Source organism: Oryx dammah, unplaced genomic scaffold (genome assembly GCF_014754425.2).
Source record: "Oryx dammah isolate SB20612 unplaced genomic scaffold, SCBI_Odam_1.1 HiC_scaffold_21, whole genome shotgun sequence".
In the NCBI taxonomy this organism is placed as follows: domain Eukaryota; kingdom Metazoa; phylum Chordata; class Mammalia; order Artiodactyla; family Bovidae; genus Oryx; species Oryx dammah.
In genome coordinates this window covers 19,431,811-19,448,871 of record NW_024070205.1, presented here as the reverse complement: position 1 = coordinate 19,448,871, position 17,061 = coordinate 19,431,811, and the positions used below count along the sequence as shown (strand labels likewise).

Sequence of the window (17,061 nt, the reverse complement as noted above, 5' to 3'; positions counted from 1 at the left end):
AATGCTGCAGTACATGTTCTTAATTATGTTTCATTATACACATGTTGGGGAGTATTTGCAGGGAATATACTAGAAGTGAAATTGCCAGGTTGTAGGGTATGTGTACCCATACCTTCAGCTTCACTAGATTTTTGCTAAATTCACCTCCAAAGTGATGCAATGGTTGGACACTCCCAATAGCAGTATATGAGAGTTTTTGTTCCTCCAGATCCCAGTTCTATTCTTTGCACATGTTGCGTGCATGCTAAATGTATGCTAAGTCGCTTCAGTCGTGTCCGACTCTTTGCGACCCCTTGGACTGTAGCCCATCAGGCTCCTCTGTCCATGGGATTCTCCAGGCAAGAATACTGGAGTGGGTTGCCATGCCCTCCTCCAGGGGATCTTCCTGACCCATGGATCGAACCTGCATCTCCTGTGTTCCTGCATTGCAGGTGGGTTTTTTACTGCTGAGCCACCGGGGAAGTCCTGGTACACATATTTACATGTTGCCAATCTGCATCCCCTAACTATTGTTGGGAGACGTTTCTCCAAGGGATTCTCATGTTTCTGTACACCGTGTGACCAGAGGTAAAGATAGCTTTTGTGCTAGACTGTCTTTCAAAGATGTTAATATTGTGAATGACCTTTGTCAACGGAGGTACTGCTTCCTTCTAGAATAGAAAGCAGGTTTGTTTATTGTCCAGTATGATAAAGACATGTGTTCTCCAGGGCAAAGGTTGGGCAGGTCTGCTGGCAGTTTATTACAAAAGGCTGGAGTTCCCTAAGCTTAGGATTTCTAAGCCATGACACTATGTGTCTAAGATCTGCTGGGGCTGCTCTTTGTAGCTCCCATGGGACTCAAGGGGAAATGACACAAACATGAAGCTCATGCTGCTTGCTGTGCTGTGAACAATAGTCTTTTGTCTCTGATCCATGAGTTTTGTGTCTTTTGCCAGCATCCATAAAACTGCATCAGGCTAACTGGTAAGAGTTCAAATAGTGTATGATCTCAGACTATTCATAGTTCTTGGAAGTTACTGGTGAGGGTGAGCATCTTGTTTATTGCTTATCTGGCTCTTTTTCATTTGTGAGCTATCTGTTTTGGGGGTCTATTTTTTCCATTTGATTGTTTCTTACTGACTGGGAGATGTTCTTGATATATACTACTTTAAATATTGATGGCTGTCTTTTATTCAACTCTGTGTGTGTGTGTGTGTCTGCGCGTGCGCGCACACACTCAGTCGCTTCAGTTGCATCCAACTCTTTGCGACCCTATGGACTGCAGCCCACCAGGCTTCTCTGTCCATAAGATTCTCCAGGCAAGAATACTGGAGTGGATTCCCATGCCCTCCTCTAGAGGATCTTCCTGACCCAGGGATCAAACCCACATTTCCTGCATTGCAGGAGGATTTTTTACCCACTGACCCACCTGGGAAGCCCTTATTCAACCATGTTCATATCCAAATAGAATAAAAGTAGCAATACTTTTCCTAGTACTTCACAGTTTCCAAAGTACTTTATTATCTCTTACCTCTTACCGGTAGCTCCTTAAGAGCCATATTACTTCCATTTTACAGATTATCCTCTATTTTACAGATTATTTAAGTGAAAATTACTTAATGAGGCTAATCAGTTAATAGAAGAAATAAATTTAAAAAATCAAATCTATTTTTCTTCACATCAAGAAAGTATTTCCTACAGGAGAGATTCTAGCTCCTAAGTAACAATGGTTAGAATCTTAGTTGTCATTGATAATAACAGGAATGAAATAATGAAGTTTCAAAAGGGGATTGGAGGAACCTTCATTTCTGTTGACTGTGTAGAAATGCTCCATTCATTATGAGTGTCTCCATAAGAATTTTAACATATAATCAACTTTAGAGGTTATTAATCTATTTTTTAAACATAAAGTTATTGTAGCTCTGCTGCTGCTAAGTCGCTTCAGTCGTGTCTGACTCTGTGCGACCCCACAGACAGCAGCCCACCAGGCTCCACCTAGTGGCTGGCATTTTTCCAAGCGCTATGTAGTGTTGGACAAAGCTGAGATAAGCAAATAAAGTCAAATATAATTAGTAATAATTTAAAAACATCTTACCATAATGTAGAGCTGTTTGACCTTCATTGTCCTATAAAAGAAACAAAGAATCTAAGTTATTGCAAAAGTATGAAAATATATAAGCTATGGCAAATATCTGATATACCAAAGTCCCATAGGTTTACCAGCTACAGGAAAAGAAGCCAGTTCTTTGAGCCTCACAGTAACCTCTGACCAAACTGTCCATCTTGGAGAAAAGGAGAAGGTTGAATAGTAACTTGTGCACTGCAGCAGCCAGAGTGACAGGATGACTAGATCTGCAGATATTAAACCAAAGGGAATCCTTTAAAATGTGACAGTTTGATTACCCAATTAGTGGCAGAAAAATGGCCATTTATCATGGCCAGTATTATAATGTTTTTTTTTTAAGTACATTCCCAAAATCTATCTAAGAAGTCTATGATTTATAGTAAGAATTAGTAGCTTTGTAACCCATTTTCAAAGATTCAGATTCCAGGCTTATAACAGTTTCCTAATCATATCAAATATCATACAGAAATGTGATTTCAAGGCACACAAAGTCTCTACAAGTTGTTAAGTCAAAAATTCCCACATATACTCAGGAAAATGCAACTGTTCTATTAAATTTTTATTTCTTTAAAATAAAAATATTTTAACTATATAAACTAATTATCAATGAGTACTTTTTCACGATGCTATTTTTTTAAATTCAATTTTTATTTTACATTGGAGTAGTTGATTTACAATGTTAGTTTCAGCTGTATAGCAAAGTGATTCAGTTATACATATATCTATTTTTCAGATTCTTTTCCCATAGGTTATTATAGAACATTGAGCAGTTCTCTGTACACACAATAGGCCCTTGCTGGTTATCTGTTTTATATATATTAGGATGTATATGTTAATCCCCAAACTCCTAATTGATCCCTCCTCCAATCTCTCCTCTTTGGTAACCATTAAGTTTGTTTTCAAAGTCTGAGTCTGTTCTGTTTTATAAATAAATTCATTTGTATAAGTTTTCTAGATTCTACATATAAGTGATATCATATAATTTTTGTCTCTGTGTGACTTCATTTAGTATGATAATGTCTAGGTCCATCCATGCTGCTACAAATGGCATTATTTCATTCTTTTTTATGTCTCAGTAATATTCCACTGTACATATATACCACATCTTCTTTATCCATTCCTCTGTCAGTAGACATTTAATTTGCTTCCATGTCTTAGCTATTGTGAGTAGTGCTGCAATGAACATTGGGGTGCATGTATCTTTTTGAATTCTGGTTTTCTCTGGATATATGGTCAGGAGTAGAAATGCTAGATCATATGGTTGCTCCCTTTTTAGTATTGAAAGGAATCTCCATGCTTTTCTCTATATTGTGTGCTCAGTTGTGTCTGACTTAGGGGCACCATGGTTGTAGCCTGCCAGGCTCCTCTGTCCACCACTTCCTACTCCAAGGGATCTTCTTGACCCAGAGATTGAACCCATGTCTCTCGTGTTTCCTGCATTGGCAGGCAGACTCTTTACCACCAGGGCCACCTAGGAAGCTCCGTTCTCCAAATAGTAGTTGTATCAACTTACATTCTCACCAGCAGTGTAGGAATGTTCTCTTTTCCTCTGCATCCTCTCCAGGATTTATTATTTGTAGATTTTTTGATGATGGCCATTCTGACTGGTGGGCCTCCCAGGTGGCTCAGTGGTAAAGAATCAGCCTGCCAATTCAGGAGACGCAGGAGACACAGGTTCAATCCTTGGTCAGGAAGATCCCTTGGAGGAGGAAAAGGCAACTCACTCCAGTATTCCTGCCTGGAGAATCCTATGAATAGACGAGCCTGGTAGGTTACAATCCATAGAGTCACAGAGTTGGACATAACTGAGCACACGCATATTCTGACCTGTATGAGGTGATACCTCTTTAGTTTTGATTTTCTCTAATAATTAGCAACGTTCAGTATTTCTTCATGTGTTTTTGGCCATCCATATGTCTTTCTTAGAGAAATGTCTATTTAGATCATTTGCCCATTTTTTGATTGGTTGTTTTTGGTTTTGTTTTTGATATTGAGTTGCATGAACTGCTTGTATATTTTGGAGATTAATCCCTTGTAAATTGCTTCATTTGCAAATATTTTCTCCCATCCTGTGGGCTGTCTTTTTGTTTTCTTTATGGTTTCCTTTGCTGTGCAGATGCTTTTGAGTTTAATTAGGTCCCATTTGTTTATTTTTGCTTTTATTTTCATTACTCTGGGAGGTGGACCCATAAAGGTATTGCTGTGATTTATGTCAAAGAGTGTTCTTCCTATGTTTTCTTCTAAGAGTTTTATAGCATCCAGTCTTATATTTAGGTCTTTAATCCATTTTGAGTTTTTTTGTGTGTATGGTGTTAGCGAATATTCTAATTTAATTGTTTTACATGTAGCTTTCCAGTTTCCCCAGAATCATTTATTGAAGAGACTGTGTTTTTGCCATAGTATAGTCTTGCCTTCTTTGTCATAGACTGACCATAGGTGTGTGGGTTTACTTCTGAACTTTGTTTCCTGTTCCATTGATCTACATTTCTGTTTTTGTGCCAATACTATACTGTTTTGATGACTGCAGCTTTGTAGTATAAAGTCAGGGAGCCTTATTCCTCCAGTTCCATTTTCCTTTCTCAGAACTGCTTTGGCTATTCGGTGCCTTTATGTTTCCATGCAAATTAAAAATTTTTTGTTCTAAAAATTTTGTGGAAAATGCCATTGATAATTTGGTACAGATTGCATTGAATCTGTACATTGCCTTAAGTAGTATAATCATTTTGACTATATTGATTCTTCCAATCCAAGAACATGGCATATCTTTCCATCTGAGTAATGCTATTTCTTAAGCTGAGGGCAGATGATCACGTTACATGAGCAACACATAATCAGGATGATGGATAGGTAAAAAGTAGAATTTAGATTAATTTGATATGCATTTAGTATGTGCATGGCCGTTCTTGAGCCCCTGATAATTAAGAATAAATGATTAACCATTATTGTAAATGAGACAGAGTGGTATTATGATTTAAATCAACTACTCTTAGACAAACCATATCTACTTTTCCCATTTCCTAAAGACTGAATATGGGGGTTGGTTCCCAGAAGGTTTTGGGTGTGGTTCTATTTAATCTAAGAAGAAAGACAAAAAGCTTCCACAGAGAGCTTATTTTCTGGTTCAGATAGGTAGTTAGAAAAAAGTAATTCTTTAACACCTAGAGAAGTTCAGCAGGGATAATAGCAGATGGGTAGAAGACAACTTTGAGGCAATGTAGTTTGATTAAACTGTTTTCTTACCAGGAATTGGAGTTCTCACTGGATTTGGTGGTAACACGTGGGTGGATAGGTTGGAGGAGATATGAAAGATGTAATTTTGAGGAACCTTGTGAGTAGGGTAGATTCAGCTGAGGTGCAGCACTGCTTACGTTTGGGATGCTCATTATATATCATAAGGATAATAATAAAATCTAAGGGTTGTAAAAGATGGACAGCAGCACCAAGAAGTCAGAAAAACAGATTATTTTTGCCTACTTGTTTCTTGTATTTTTCAATTCAGTCCCTACTTTGCTCCTGGTTGCTCTTTGCCTTGCCCTGCCCTTGAGATTAATGACAGGTAGGGGGAGAGAACTGAGGCAGCCACAGGAAACAAGATTCAAGAGATGATAATGAGGGGTGGCAATGACAGTGTGAAGTTGTGTTCCTGAGTATCTGGAGTTACCTGGCTACAGTCAAGGGCAATTTTGAAAGAACTGCATTGCCCACTATGGCTTTAAACTTGTATCTGCTTTGCTAGTTTCCAAAGTTAACCAGTAAAAATGTATGTGTGTGTGTTTGTGTATGTGTACACACACCTGATGGGTTTATATATTCACATTTATGTGCACACACACCTGATGGGTTTATACATTCACATTTATAGTTTAAATGCTTGGCAACAGAAAACAATTTCAGAAAGGGTTTAATCTATTGCAACCTCAGAACTCTAACCTATGCATCCATCATGCAAGGTTATATTTTCTACAATTATCCATTTTTAGAAACTGTAACTTTCTTGCTATTTGTGCATAAATTCCTTGTTTAATTACTGTGTTCATATAAATATATATGCAGAGTTCAATTTCATTCAATTTGTAATTGCTTATCTTCACAAGAGAGGGAGAAGCATAAGTAATTTCTTTTAATCACTTTTACCAATGAGTACTAAATCTATATCTCCACTTCAATCTCCAACTAATGAATTAATTTAAAATGTTTATTGAGCTCCTACTATGGTCCAGGCAGTGTTCCAGGTACTGGGAGCACAGAGGTGAGCAAGAGAGAGAAGGTCCCTCATGTTATAATTCTTACATTCTAGTGGTAGGGGAAGTAATAAGCAAATAAATCTTTTCTGTAATAGACAGTAATAAGTGCTCCAAAAAGCATAATACAGTGTCTAGATGATGTGAGATGCTATTTTAGATCAAAAGAACAAGGAAGGGCTCTTTGAGAAGGTATGTACACACAGAGAATTGGGGAAGATTCTAGGGTGGTCATGCAACCTCCTGAGCTGAGCACCTCATAGCACCCATCATCCTCCTGGTCTAGAAGTAAGCATGTCACTCAAGCCAAACCAATTAGAGTCTTCTCTTAGGATTTTCAAAATAGGATTCATGTCAGTGTATGGCAAAACCAATACAATATTGTCAAGTAATTAGCCTCCAATTAAAATAAATTTATATTTTTAAAAAAAGGATTTTCAAAATAGAGCAAGGAGATAGAAGCATGTGTACAGAGAAAGCCTCTTTCTTCCTGGTCAAAAGAAAGTGGTGTAGTGAATAAAGACAGATACAAAAAGATAAATACTGTATCATTCCAGTCGTATGAACTATTTGGGAGTAGTCAAATTCAGAGAGACAGAAATAGAACAGTGGTTACCAGGGGCTGCAGAGAGAGAGGAATGAGGAGTTACTGTCTCGGGGGTACAGTTTCAGTATGGGATGATGAAAACATTCTGCAGATGGATAGTAGTGACAGTTGCACAACAACGTGAATGTTCTTAATACCACTGCTGCTGCTGCTGCTTCGCGTCAGTCGTGTCCGACTCTGTGTGACCCCACAAATGGCAGCCCACCAGGCTCCCCCGTCCATGGGATTCTCCAGGCAAGAACCCTGGAGTGGGTCACCAGTGCCTTCTCCATCATACCACTGACATTACACTTAAGAATGTTTAATTAATTGTGTCATGTATCAGTTCAGTTCAGTTGCGTCTGACTCTTTGTGACCCCCATGAACCGCAGCATGCCAGGCCTCCCTGTCTATCACCATCTCCCGGTGTTTACTCAAACTCATGTCCATCGCGTCAGTGATAACATCCAACCATCTCACCCTCTGTCGTCCCCTTCTCCTGCCCTCAATCTTTCCCAGCATCAGGGTCTTTTCAAGTGAGTCAGCTCTTCGCATCGGGTGGCCAAAGGATTGGAGTTTCAGCTTCAACATCAGTCCTTCCAACGAACACCCAGGACTGATCTCCTTTGGGATGGACTGGTTGGATCTCCTTGCAGTCCAAGGGACTCTCAAGAGTCTTCTCCAACACCACAGTTCAAAAGCATCAATTCTTCGGTGCTCAGCTTTCTTTATAGCCCAACTCTCACATCCACACATGACCACAGGAAAAACCATAGCCTTGACTAGACGGACCTTAGTTGACAAAGTAATGTCTCTGCTTTTTAATATGCTGTCTAGGTTGGTTGTAACTTTCCTTCCAAGGAGTAAGCGTCTTTTAATTTCATGGCTGCAATCACCATCTGCAGTGATTTTGAAGCCCCCCAAAATAAAGTCTGTCACTGTTTCCATTGTTTCCCTGTCTATTTGCCATGAAGTGATGGGAGTGGATGCCATGATCTTAGTTTTCTGAATGTTGAGCTTTAAGCCAACTTTTTCATTCTCTTCTTTCATGTTCATCAGGAGGCTCTTTAGTTCTTCTTCACTTTCTGCCATAAGGGTGGTGTCATCTGCATATCTGAGGTTATTGATATTTCTCCCAGCAATCATGTTATGTATATCTTAGCACAACTTTTTTAAAAAGAAAGTAAAAAGTAAAAGATGTGGATCAAAAAGTACAAGTGGCATTGTTTTCCACTTTTTGGAGAAAACTGGTATGTGGTAGGTCAGAATGAAGTACTCACAAAGAAAAGAGTAGCAGTGAGAGATCCAGAAAGAATGAGAGTCTCTAATTCTTATCATTCCAACCCTGTCCTTGTCCTTCTTGGTTAGCTGAGCCAACAACAAAATACTCTCTAGGCAAAAGTGATCCTGTCCCTTGCAAATGGAGTCCTGAGTAATACAGAACACAAGGTTATTTATGACCCAAGCCTTGGTCATCTTGCTTGCAATTTTGTGACCTCCGATTCCCAGTAAGAATACCTATCTGGACATTCACATCTGTAAATGCACTTCACTCTTCTTGAAATCTGTCCTCCAACCTTACAGTGTTCTGCTCTTTTCTCACGTTTTAATATCCATCTTTGATAGATGTGAGCATTTTAAGGAGACGTATAGTCCCTGTGTTTCTTTTATTTGAGCTCAGGGAGAGGGGGCAGGTGGTGGGACATGCGATACTTGTGCTGCCCGAGATTCATGCATTGTTGATTACTACCTGTGTGCTTTATAATTTTGGACTGTGAATTCATTTTAAGTGGGGTTTTATGTGTGAAAAATTCTGTGCTTTGTTCCCTGCATTGAGATTCTGTCCCTCTAGAATGATTTTGCTTTTGTTTCTGACAGACAGCACGGAAATATTATCAGTCTGAGATCCCTACGTTGAGTTCTTAGCTTGGAGATTTTTGAACACCTACTTAGTGTAAATTTTAAAAGGGCAAACCTATTTCTCATCCCACCTCCCCTCCTGGGCTTGGAGTGCAGGCTAAGAAAAATTCATGTCAGCTCTTTGTTGGAGGGTAGATTTTTAATGTCTACTTTTCCCTGATGGTGGCTGCCGTTTTTTGAGGGATTTCTACCTCATAGATACTGGGACTGTCCGATTCTTGCTTCCAGGACAGTCAGGTGTTGGTTTAAACTTACCACTTTCTTTTTAAAGCTTTGGGCTTATTAAAAACTTAAGGCTTACTACTTTGTTTCTTAGCTGTGTTTGTTTTGGCCTTTGGAGAACAACTTTACTTTTTGGTACACTCTACTATGTTTCCTATATTGTGGAGCATAAATGCCAGATGTAATTATTCTATAAGGGCCCAAACAATCATGAACTCAGTTCAGTTAACTCAGTGAAAAATTACTCTTTCAGTTTGACTTTCAGATGCTTTTTCCTCCTGTATGCAGAGGACAAGTTGGTCTCTCTTGAATTTACACAGATTTCTTTCTTTCCCCACATGTATTCTACACTGATTCTTTCTTTATAATTTTTGATCATTATTTTCATTTTATTAATAATTAATTCCTTTAAGGACTAGATTTTCTTCTCTCCTGAGATGGCGCCCCCTGTCAAATGTAAGAAGTATGTGTTTATTTAAAATTGTATTTATTTATTGAAGTATAGCTGATTTACAATGTTAATTTCTGCTGCACACCAAAGTGATTCAGTTGTACATACATATGCATTCTTGTTTTATATTCTTTTCCATTATGGTTGATCCCAGGAGACTGGATATAGTTCCCTGTGCTATACAGTAAGACCTGTTGTTTATCCATTCTAAATGTAATGGTGTGCACCTACTAACCTCAAACTCTGAGTCTGTCCCTTTTCTTCCCCATCGGCAGCCACAAGTCTTCTCTGTCTGTGAGTCTGTTTCTGCTTCATAGATAGGCTTTTAGATTTTAGATTCCACATTTAGATTCCACATTTAAATGACATCATACAGTGTTTGTCCTTCTCCTTCTGACTGATTTCACTTAGCATGACAATCTTTAGTTGCCTCCATGTTGCTGCAGATGGCATTATTTTGTTTTTACAGCTGAGTAATATTCCACTGTATGTATGTACCACATCTTCTTTGTCCATTCCTCTGTCGATGGACATTTAAGTTGTTCTACATCTTGGCTATTGTGAATAGTTCTGCTATGAACATAGGGGTGCATGTTCGTCCTGAATTATAGTTTTGTCTAGGTATATGCTCAGGAATAGGATTGCTGGATCATATGGTAATTCTGTTTTTAGTTTTCTGAGGAACTTCTATACTGTTTTCCACAGTGACTGCACCAACCTACATTCCCATCAATGGTAAGAGAGTTCCTTTTTCTTGATGCCCTCTCCAGCATTTGTTATCTGTAGATTTCTTAATGATGGCCATTCTGAATGGTGTGAGGTGGTACTTCTTTGTAGTACTGATTTGCATTTCTCTAATAATTAGCAATCTTTTCATGTGCCTGTTGGCCATTTGTATTTCTTCTTTGGAGAAATGTCTGTTAAGGTCTTCTGCCTATTTTTCAATTGGATTGTTTGGTTTTTGTTGTTGAGTTGTAGGAGCTGTTTCATTTTGGAAATGAAACCCTTGTGGGTCACATCATTTGCAAGTATTTCCTCCCATTCTGTATGCTATCTTTTCGTTTTGTTTATGACTTCCTTTTCTATGCTAAAGTTTGTAGGTTTGATTAGCTCCCATTTGTTTATTTTTATTTCTATTGCCTTGCTGCTGCTGCTGCTGCTGCTAAGTCACTTCAGTCATGTCCGACTCTGTGCGACCCCATAGATGACAGCCCACCAGGCTCCTCTGTCCCTGGGATTCTCCAGGCAAGAATACTGGAGTGGGTTTCCATTTCCTTCTCCAATGCATGTATGCATGCTAAGTCACTTCAGTCGTGTCTGGCTCTGTGTGACCCTATGGACAGCAGTCCACTAGGCTCCTCTGTCCACAGGATTCTCCAGGCAAGAATACTGGAGTGGGTTGCCATTTCCTTCTCTAATATTGCCTTAGGGACTGACCTAAGAAAACATTAGTACAATTTATATCAAAATGTTTTACCTATGATCTCTTAAAGGCATTTTATGGTGTCATGTCTTATGTTTAAGTCTTTAAGCCATTTTGAGTTTATTTTTGTGTATGGTGTGAGAGTATGTTCTAACCTCATTGATTTACATATGCTGTCCAGCTTTCCCAATACCATTTGCTGAAGAGACTTTGCCCCATTGTATACTCTCGCCTCCTTTGTTGAAGATCAATTGACTGTAGGTGTGTAGGTTTAATTCTGGGCTGTCTTTTCTGTTCCATTGATCCATGGCTGTTTTTGTGTCAATAACCATGCTGCTTTGATTACTCCAGCTTTGTAATGTTGTCTGAAGTTTGGGAGGGTTATGCCTCCTGCTTTGTTATTTTTCTTCAGGATTGCTTTGGCAATGCTGGGTCTTTCATGGTTCCATATGAATTTTAGGATTATTTGTTTTAGTTCTGTGAAAAATGTCATGGGAACTTTGGTAGTGTTGTGTGCTCAGTCATGTCTGACTCTTTGAGACCCCATGGACTGTAGCCTGCCAGTACCCTCTGTCCCTAGAATTTTTCATGCAAGAACACTGGTGAGGGCTACTACTTCCTACTCAAGGGGCTCTTTCCAACCCAGGGGTCAAACCTGCATCTCTTGCATTTCCTGCATCAGCAGGCAGATTCTTTACCACTGTGCCACCTGGGAGTTTCTCATGATATACTCTATATATATAAGCAGGGTGACAATATACAGCCTTGACATACTCCTTTTCCTATTTGGAACTGGTCTGTTGTTCCATGTCCAGTTCTAACTGTTGCTTCCTGACCTGTATACAGGTTTCTCAAGAGGCAGGTCAGGTGGTCTGGTATTCCCATCTCTTTCAGAATTTTCCAGTTTGTTGTGATCCACACAGTCAAAGGTTTTGGCATAGTCAATAAAGCAGAAATAGATGTTTTTCTGGAACTCTCTTGCTTTTTCAATGAGCCAGTGGATGTTGGCAATTTGATCTCTGGTTCCTCTGCCTTTTCTAATCCAGCTTGAGCATCTGGAAGTTGATGGTTCACGTACTGTTGAAGCCTGGCTTGGAGAATTTTGAGCATTACTTTAATAGCATGTGATGTTTAAGTCATGGAAATAACATGCTTCCAAGATGTTCTGTGTGAGCAGAAAATTCTCCTGAGTGTCACTGGATTTCTTTTTTGTGTGTGACCATAGTGATACTGATACTCTAATTCAGATTTAATCTACCATTTCTACCAATGTTAGTTCTAAAGATACTGTATACAGCATGAATCATTAAAAGAGTAATAAGAGAGCTGCATAGAGGGGATGCATTTTCCCATGTGGGTAATGAGAGATTTAGTTCTTATCCAGTAATTTGACATCTGAAATAAAAATTCTGTTTTAGTATTTCAAGTGAATAGATGATAAGGGAAGCACTCAAGAAGATTGGTTGTGAGGAATTAGAAGTAGTGATAAAAATTATGAGTTAGTAATATAGTTTTGGGTAATTTTCAATATTATTTCTAAGCTTGGAATGTTTTGCCTCTCCTAACCTGTGAGATCTATGACTCTATTACAGAATATGATTAAACTAATCTGACAATTTACCATATGTTAGGTGTTGGCAAACACATTTTGTAATTATTTTTCTAAGAATTTTTCTGATACATGAGTTAAATCTTCAGTTGGTTATAAGCACACTCCTTTCTTTCTTGGGGGAAAAAAAGGTAGGTATAGTAACACCTCATTTAACTATTAATAGCACCTGTTAGGAAAATCCCGTGGCTAGAGGAGCCTGGTGGGCTACAGTCCATGGCATTGCAAACAGTGGGACACAACTGAGCAACTAAATAACAACAAAGCACCTTTTAGAGAGTGAAAAACCTGTCAGCACATTTTAAAAATAACTGGCACATTGCTCTTTGAATATGCAAACACTGAAAACTGCCCTTATGAACTTTCTAAGGTATCTTACTTCCCCTTATCACTCAAGATGGAGAACATGGGAGATTATTTAATCTTTTCCTGATGATTCAGTTATCATAAACTAATGATGTCCCTCAGTGTCTTGCATCAAGTAAATGTCCGGGCATATATATGAACAAAAAAATCATTTGTTTTACATCAGTGTTAGTCACTCAGTGATGTCTGACCCTGTGATCCCATGGACTGTAGCCCACCAGGCTCCTCTGTCCATGGAATTACCCAGGCAAGAATACTGGAGTGGGTTGCCATTTCCTTCTCCAAGGGATCTTCCAGACCCAGGGACTGAACCCAGGTCTCTTGCATTGCAGGCCTATACTTTACCAGCTGAGCTATGAGTGCTGCCTTTGATTGTTTTCCTTTCAGTTATTTTCTTAATCATGTTTCCCTATTTCGTGTGGTGGGTTGCACAAGTTGGACACAACTTAGCAGCTAAACCACCACTGAATATTCATCCCTTTTAAGGCAGCCAAGCAGATTCACAGATGTTCTCTATACAGATGTTCTCAAGAACAAGTTTGGGAACTGAAGATGACTGCATTGACATGTTACTAAAATTGCTGGCAAGAGGGACTGGAGTAGAGTAGGCCCAGAAGAAGTGAGCAGCTGGAACTAAAGGATCAGTAATGTATGTACTGTGCCCACAAGGTGGTCTTCTTCGGCTCATCTAATCATTGAGACTCATAAGACGATCATTGAATACACCTGGCATCTGTTTAGTCAGGAGGATTTCAGACAGAAACCATTCAGAAGCTGCCATCAGGGCAGTGTCAGCCTAGAGTTCTGTAGTAATTCATGTGACAGCTTGTCCAGTCATCCAGTCTCAGGCTGAGCTTCAGCCTTAGTCCTTCCAATGAATATTCAGGACTGATTTCCTTTAGGATTGACTGGTTTGATATCCTTGATGTCAAGGGCCTCTCAAGAGACTTTTCCAGCACCTCAGTTTGAAAGCATCAGTTCTTCGGCACTCAGCCTTCTTCATAGTCTACCTCTCACATCCGCCTGTGACCACCGGAAAAACCAAAGCTCTGACTAGATGGACCTTTGTCGGCAAAGTGATAGCTCTGCTTTTCAGTATGCTGTTTAGATTTGTCATAGCTTTTCTTCTAAGGAGTAAGCTTCTTTTAATTTCATGGCTGCAGTCACCACCCTCAGTGATTTTGGAGCCCAAGAAAATAGTCTGTCACTGTTTCCATTTTTTCCCCATGTATTTGCTATGAAGCAATGGGACCAGATGCCATGATCTTAGTTTTCTGAACGTTGTTTTAAGCCAGCTTATTCACTCTCCTCTTTCACCCTCATCAAGAGGCTCTTTAGTTTCTCTTTGCTTTCTGCCATTAGGGTGGTACCATCTGCATATCTGAGGTTACTGATATTTCTCCTGGCAGGCTTGATTCCAGCTTGTGATTTATTCAGCCCAGCATTTTGCATGATGTACTCTGCATATAAGTTAAATAAGCAGGGTGACAATATACAGCCTTGACATACTCCTTTCATAATTTTGAACCAGTCTGTTGTTCCATGTCTGGTTCTGTTGTTTCTTGACCTGCATACTGATTTCTCAGGAGGCAGGTCAGGTAGCCTGGGATTCTCATCTCTTGAAGAATTTTCTACAGTTTTTTGTGATCCACACAGGCAAAAGCTTTAGCATAGTCAATGAAGCAGAAGTAGATTTTTTTAAAAATTCCCTTGTTTTTTTATGATCCAGGGGATGTTGGCAATTTGATCTCTGGTTCCTCTGTCTTTTCTAAATCCAACTTGCACATCTGGAAGTTCTCAGTTCACATACTGTTAAAGCCTAGCTTGAAGGATTTTGAGTATTGCTTTGCTAGCAGGTAAAATGAGCGCAACTGTACAGTAATTTGGACTTTCTTTGGCATTGCCTTTTTTTGGGATTGGAATTAAAACTGACCTTTTCCAGTCCTGTGGCCACTGCTCAGTTTCCCAAATTTGCTGGCAAACTGAGTGCATTACTTTAACAGCATCATCTTTTAGGATTTGAAATAGCTCAGCTGGAATTCCATCACCTCCACTAGCTTTGTTTGTAGTAACGCTTCCTAAGGCTCACTTGATTTCACATTCCAGGATGTCTGGCTCTAGGTGAGTGAACACATCACCATGATTATCCAGGTCATTAAGACATTTTTTATACAGTTCTTCTGGTATTCTTGCCACCTCTTCTTAGTATCTTCTGCTTCTGTTAGGTCCATACTGTTTCTGTCCTTTATTGAGCCCATCTTTGCGTGAAATGTTCACTTGGTATCTAATTTTTTTGAAGAGATTTCTAGTTCTTCCCTTTATATTGTTTTCCTCTATTTCTTTGCATTGTTCACTTGAGAAGGCTTTCTTATCTCTCCTTGCCATTCTTTGGAACTCTGCATTTAGATGGGTATATCTTTTCTTTTCTCCTTTGCTTTTTACTTCTCTTCTTTTCTCAGCTATTTGTAAGGCCTCCTCGGACAACGATTTTGCCTTGTATTTCTTTTTCCTGGGGATGGTTTTGGTCATTGCCTCCTATACAGTGTTATGAACATCCATCCCTAGTTCTTCAGGCACTCTGTCTATCAGATCCAATCCCTTGAAACTATTTGTCACTGGAGATATAAACTTGAGATCTGAAGGGCAGATATATAAAGCCCAGAGACTGGATGAGATCACCAAAGGAATGGGTATAGAGAAAAGAGATCAGACAATTGAGCTTTGGGGCATTTCAAGACAAAGAGGGTAGGAAATCGTTTCATCACTAACTAGTGTCGGACTCTTGCAACTTCATGGGCTGAGCCACCAGGCTCCTCTGTCCCTGGGATTTTTCCTGGTAAGAATACTGGAGTTTGTTGCCATTTCCTTCTCCAGGGGATCTTCCCAACCCAGAGATCAAACCTGTGTCTCCTGCGTTGGCAGACGGGTTCTTCACCACTGAGTTGCCAGGGAAGCCTGAGGACAGGAAAAGGAGCGAGCAAGAGGGACAGAGAAAGAGCTACTGAAAAGAATTGAGCAAAAGGGACCTTACCAAGGTCAGTAAAGGAATAACCAAAATCACTGCCCTGGAACACGAGAGAATAAAGCATTTAATGAAAAAGTCATTCAAATGCTGCTGACAGGTCAAGAACGGTAGGGACCACAAGAGTGGTCACTGGATGTAGCGGAACTGAAATGAAAAACAGAAAGAATGATAGAAGTAAACACCCAATTCAAGTGGCTTCAAGAAATAACACGGGGAGGAGAAATTAGTATAAACAACTCTTTCACGGAATTCTGGAGAAGAATGAAATGGGGCAGGTGGGCAGTTAAGTGGGGTAAATAGAGAGCAGTATATTTATATCTGCCGGAACCTATACAGAAGAGAGGGAAAACTGATAATGCAGAAAAGGATATACGCAGTAAGAGTTTGAGTGGGATGGCACCTAGTGCGTTAGCAGAGGGGCTGGCCTTGGGCACACAGATGGCTCCTACATACCAATGGGGGGAAAGTGGGCTGTGTAGGCACAGATGCAGGCAAGCAGACAGATGTGATGGTCGAACTTGCAGAAGTTCTTTTTTCACTGACGCTTATTTCACTTCAGTTTAATGGGAATGAAGGTCATTAGGAGAGAATGAGGATGAGGAAGGAAGTGTTTGAATTTTGAGCAGGGAAGAGAACATATGAAAAAGTTATCTAAGAGAGGGAAGAGGTAACGGAGTAGGGGAATGTCGAGTCGCTGCTGGGCAGCGGTGAGGGCCCATGAGGTCAGCAGTTATAAACCTGAAGTGGACATGGGCACGTACGTTTCTCCTGACATGTGTAGCTGCATAGCTACAGACATGGAAGAGTGGAAGAATTAATTTAAACATCTATTTCTGAAAGCCTATCAGGGACACAATGATAAGTATACCAGTTATAGTCCATGCCTTAGTGGAGTTTACAATTTAGTTTATGTACTGTAAAAGAGAACCTAAGCAGAGAAATGGCTACAGCATAATATACTTGTAGGACAGAATATTAGGCAAACATTCTAGAAAGTGTGCTGAAGAATATCTGATATGCATATGAGAAGATATTCATGACAAATAAAGTAGGATATAAAACTATATACAGTATGATCTCATTTTTGTTTTTAAAATGTATTATCTACCTATAG

At 39.5% G+C, this 17,061-nt stretch overlaps 1 protein-coding gene across 2 annotated transcripts in view; it reads right to left on the bottom strand.

The window, feature by feature from the left end:
* ACBD6 (acyl-CoA binding domain containing 6) overlaps positions 1-17,061 on the bottom strand; it is a 205,521-nt gene that overhangs the window by 32,724 nt on the left and 155,736 nt on the right. For both annotated transcript variants that reach the window (XM_040263863.1, XM_040263864.1), the window contains exon 7: positions 2,075-2,105. In XM_040263863.1, coding sequence (XP_040119797.1) covers positions 2,075-2,105 — 31 coding nt within the window. The remainder of the gene's footprint in view (positions 1-2,074; positions 2,106-17,061) is intronic.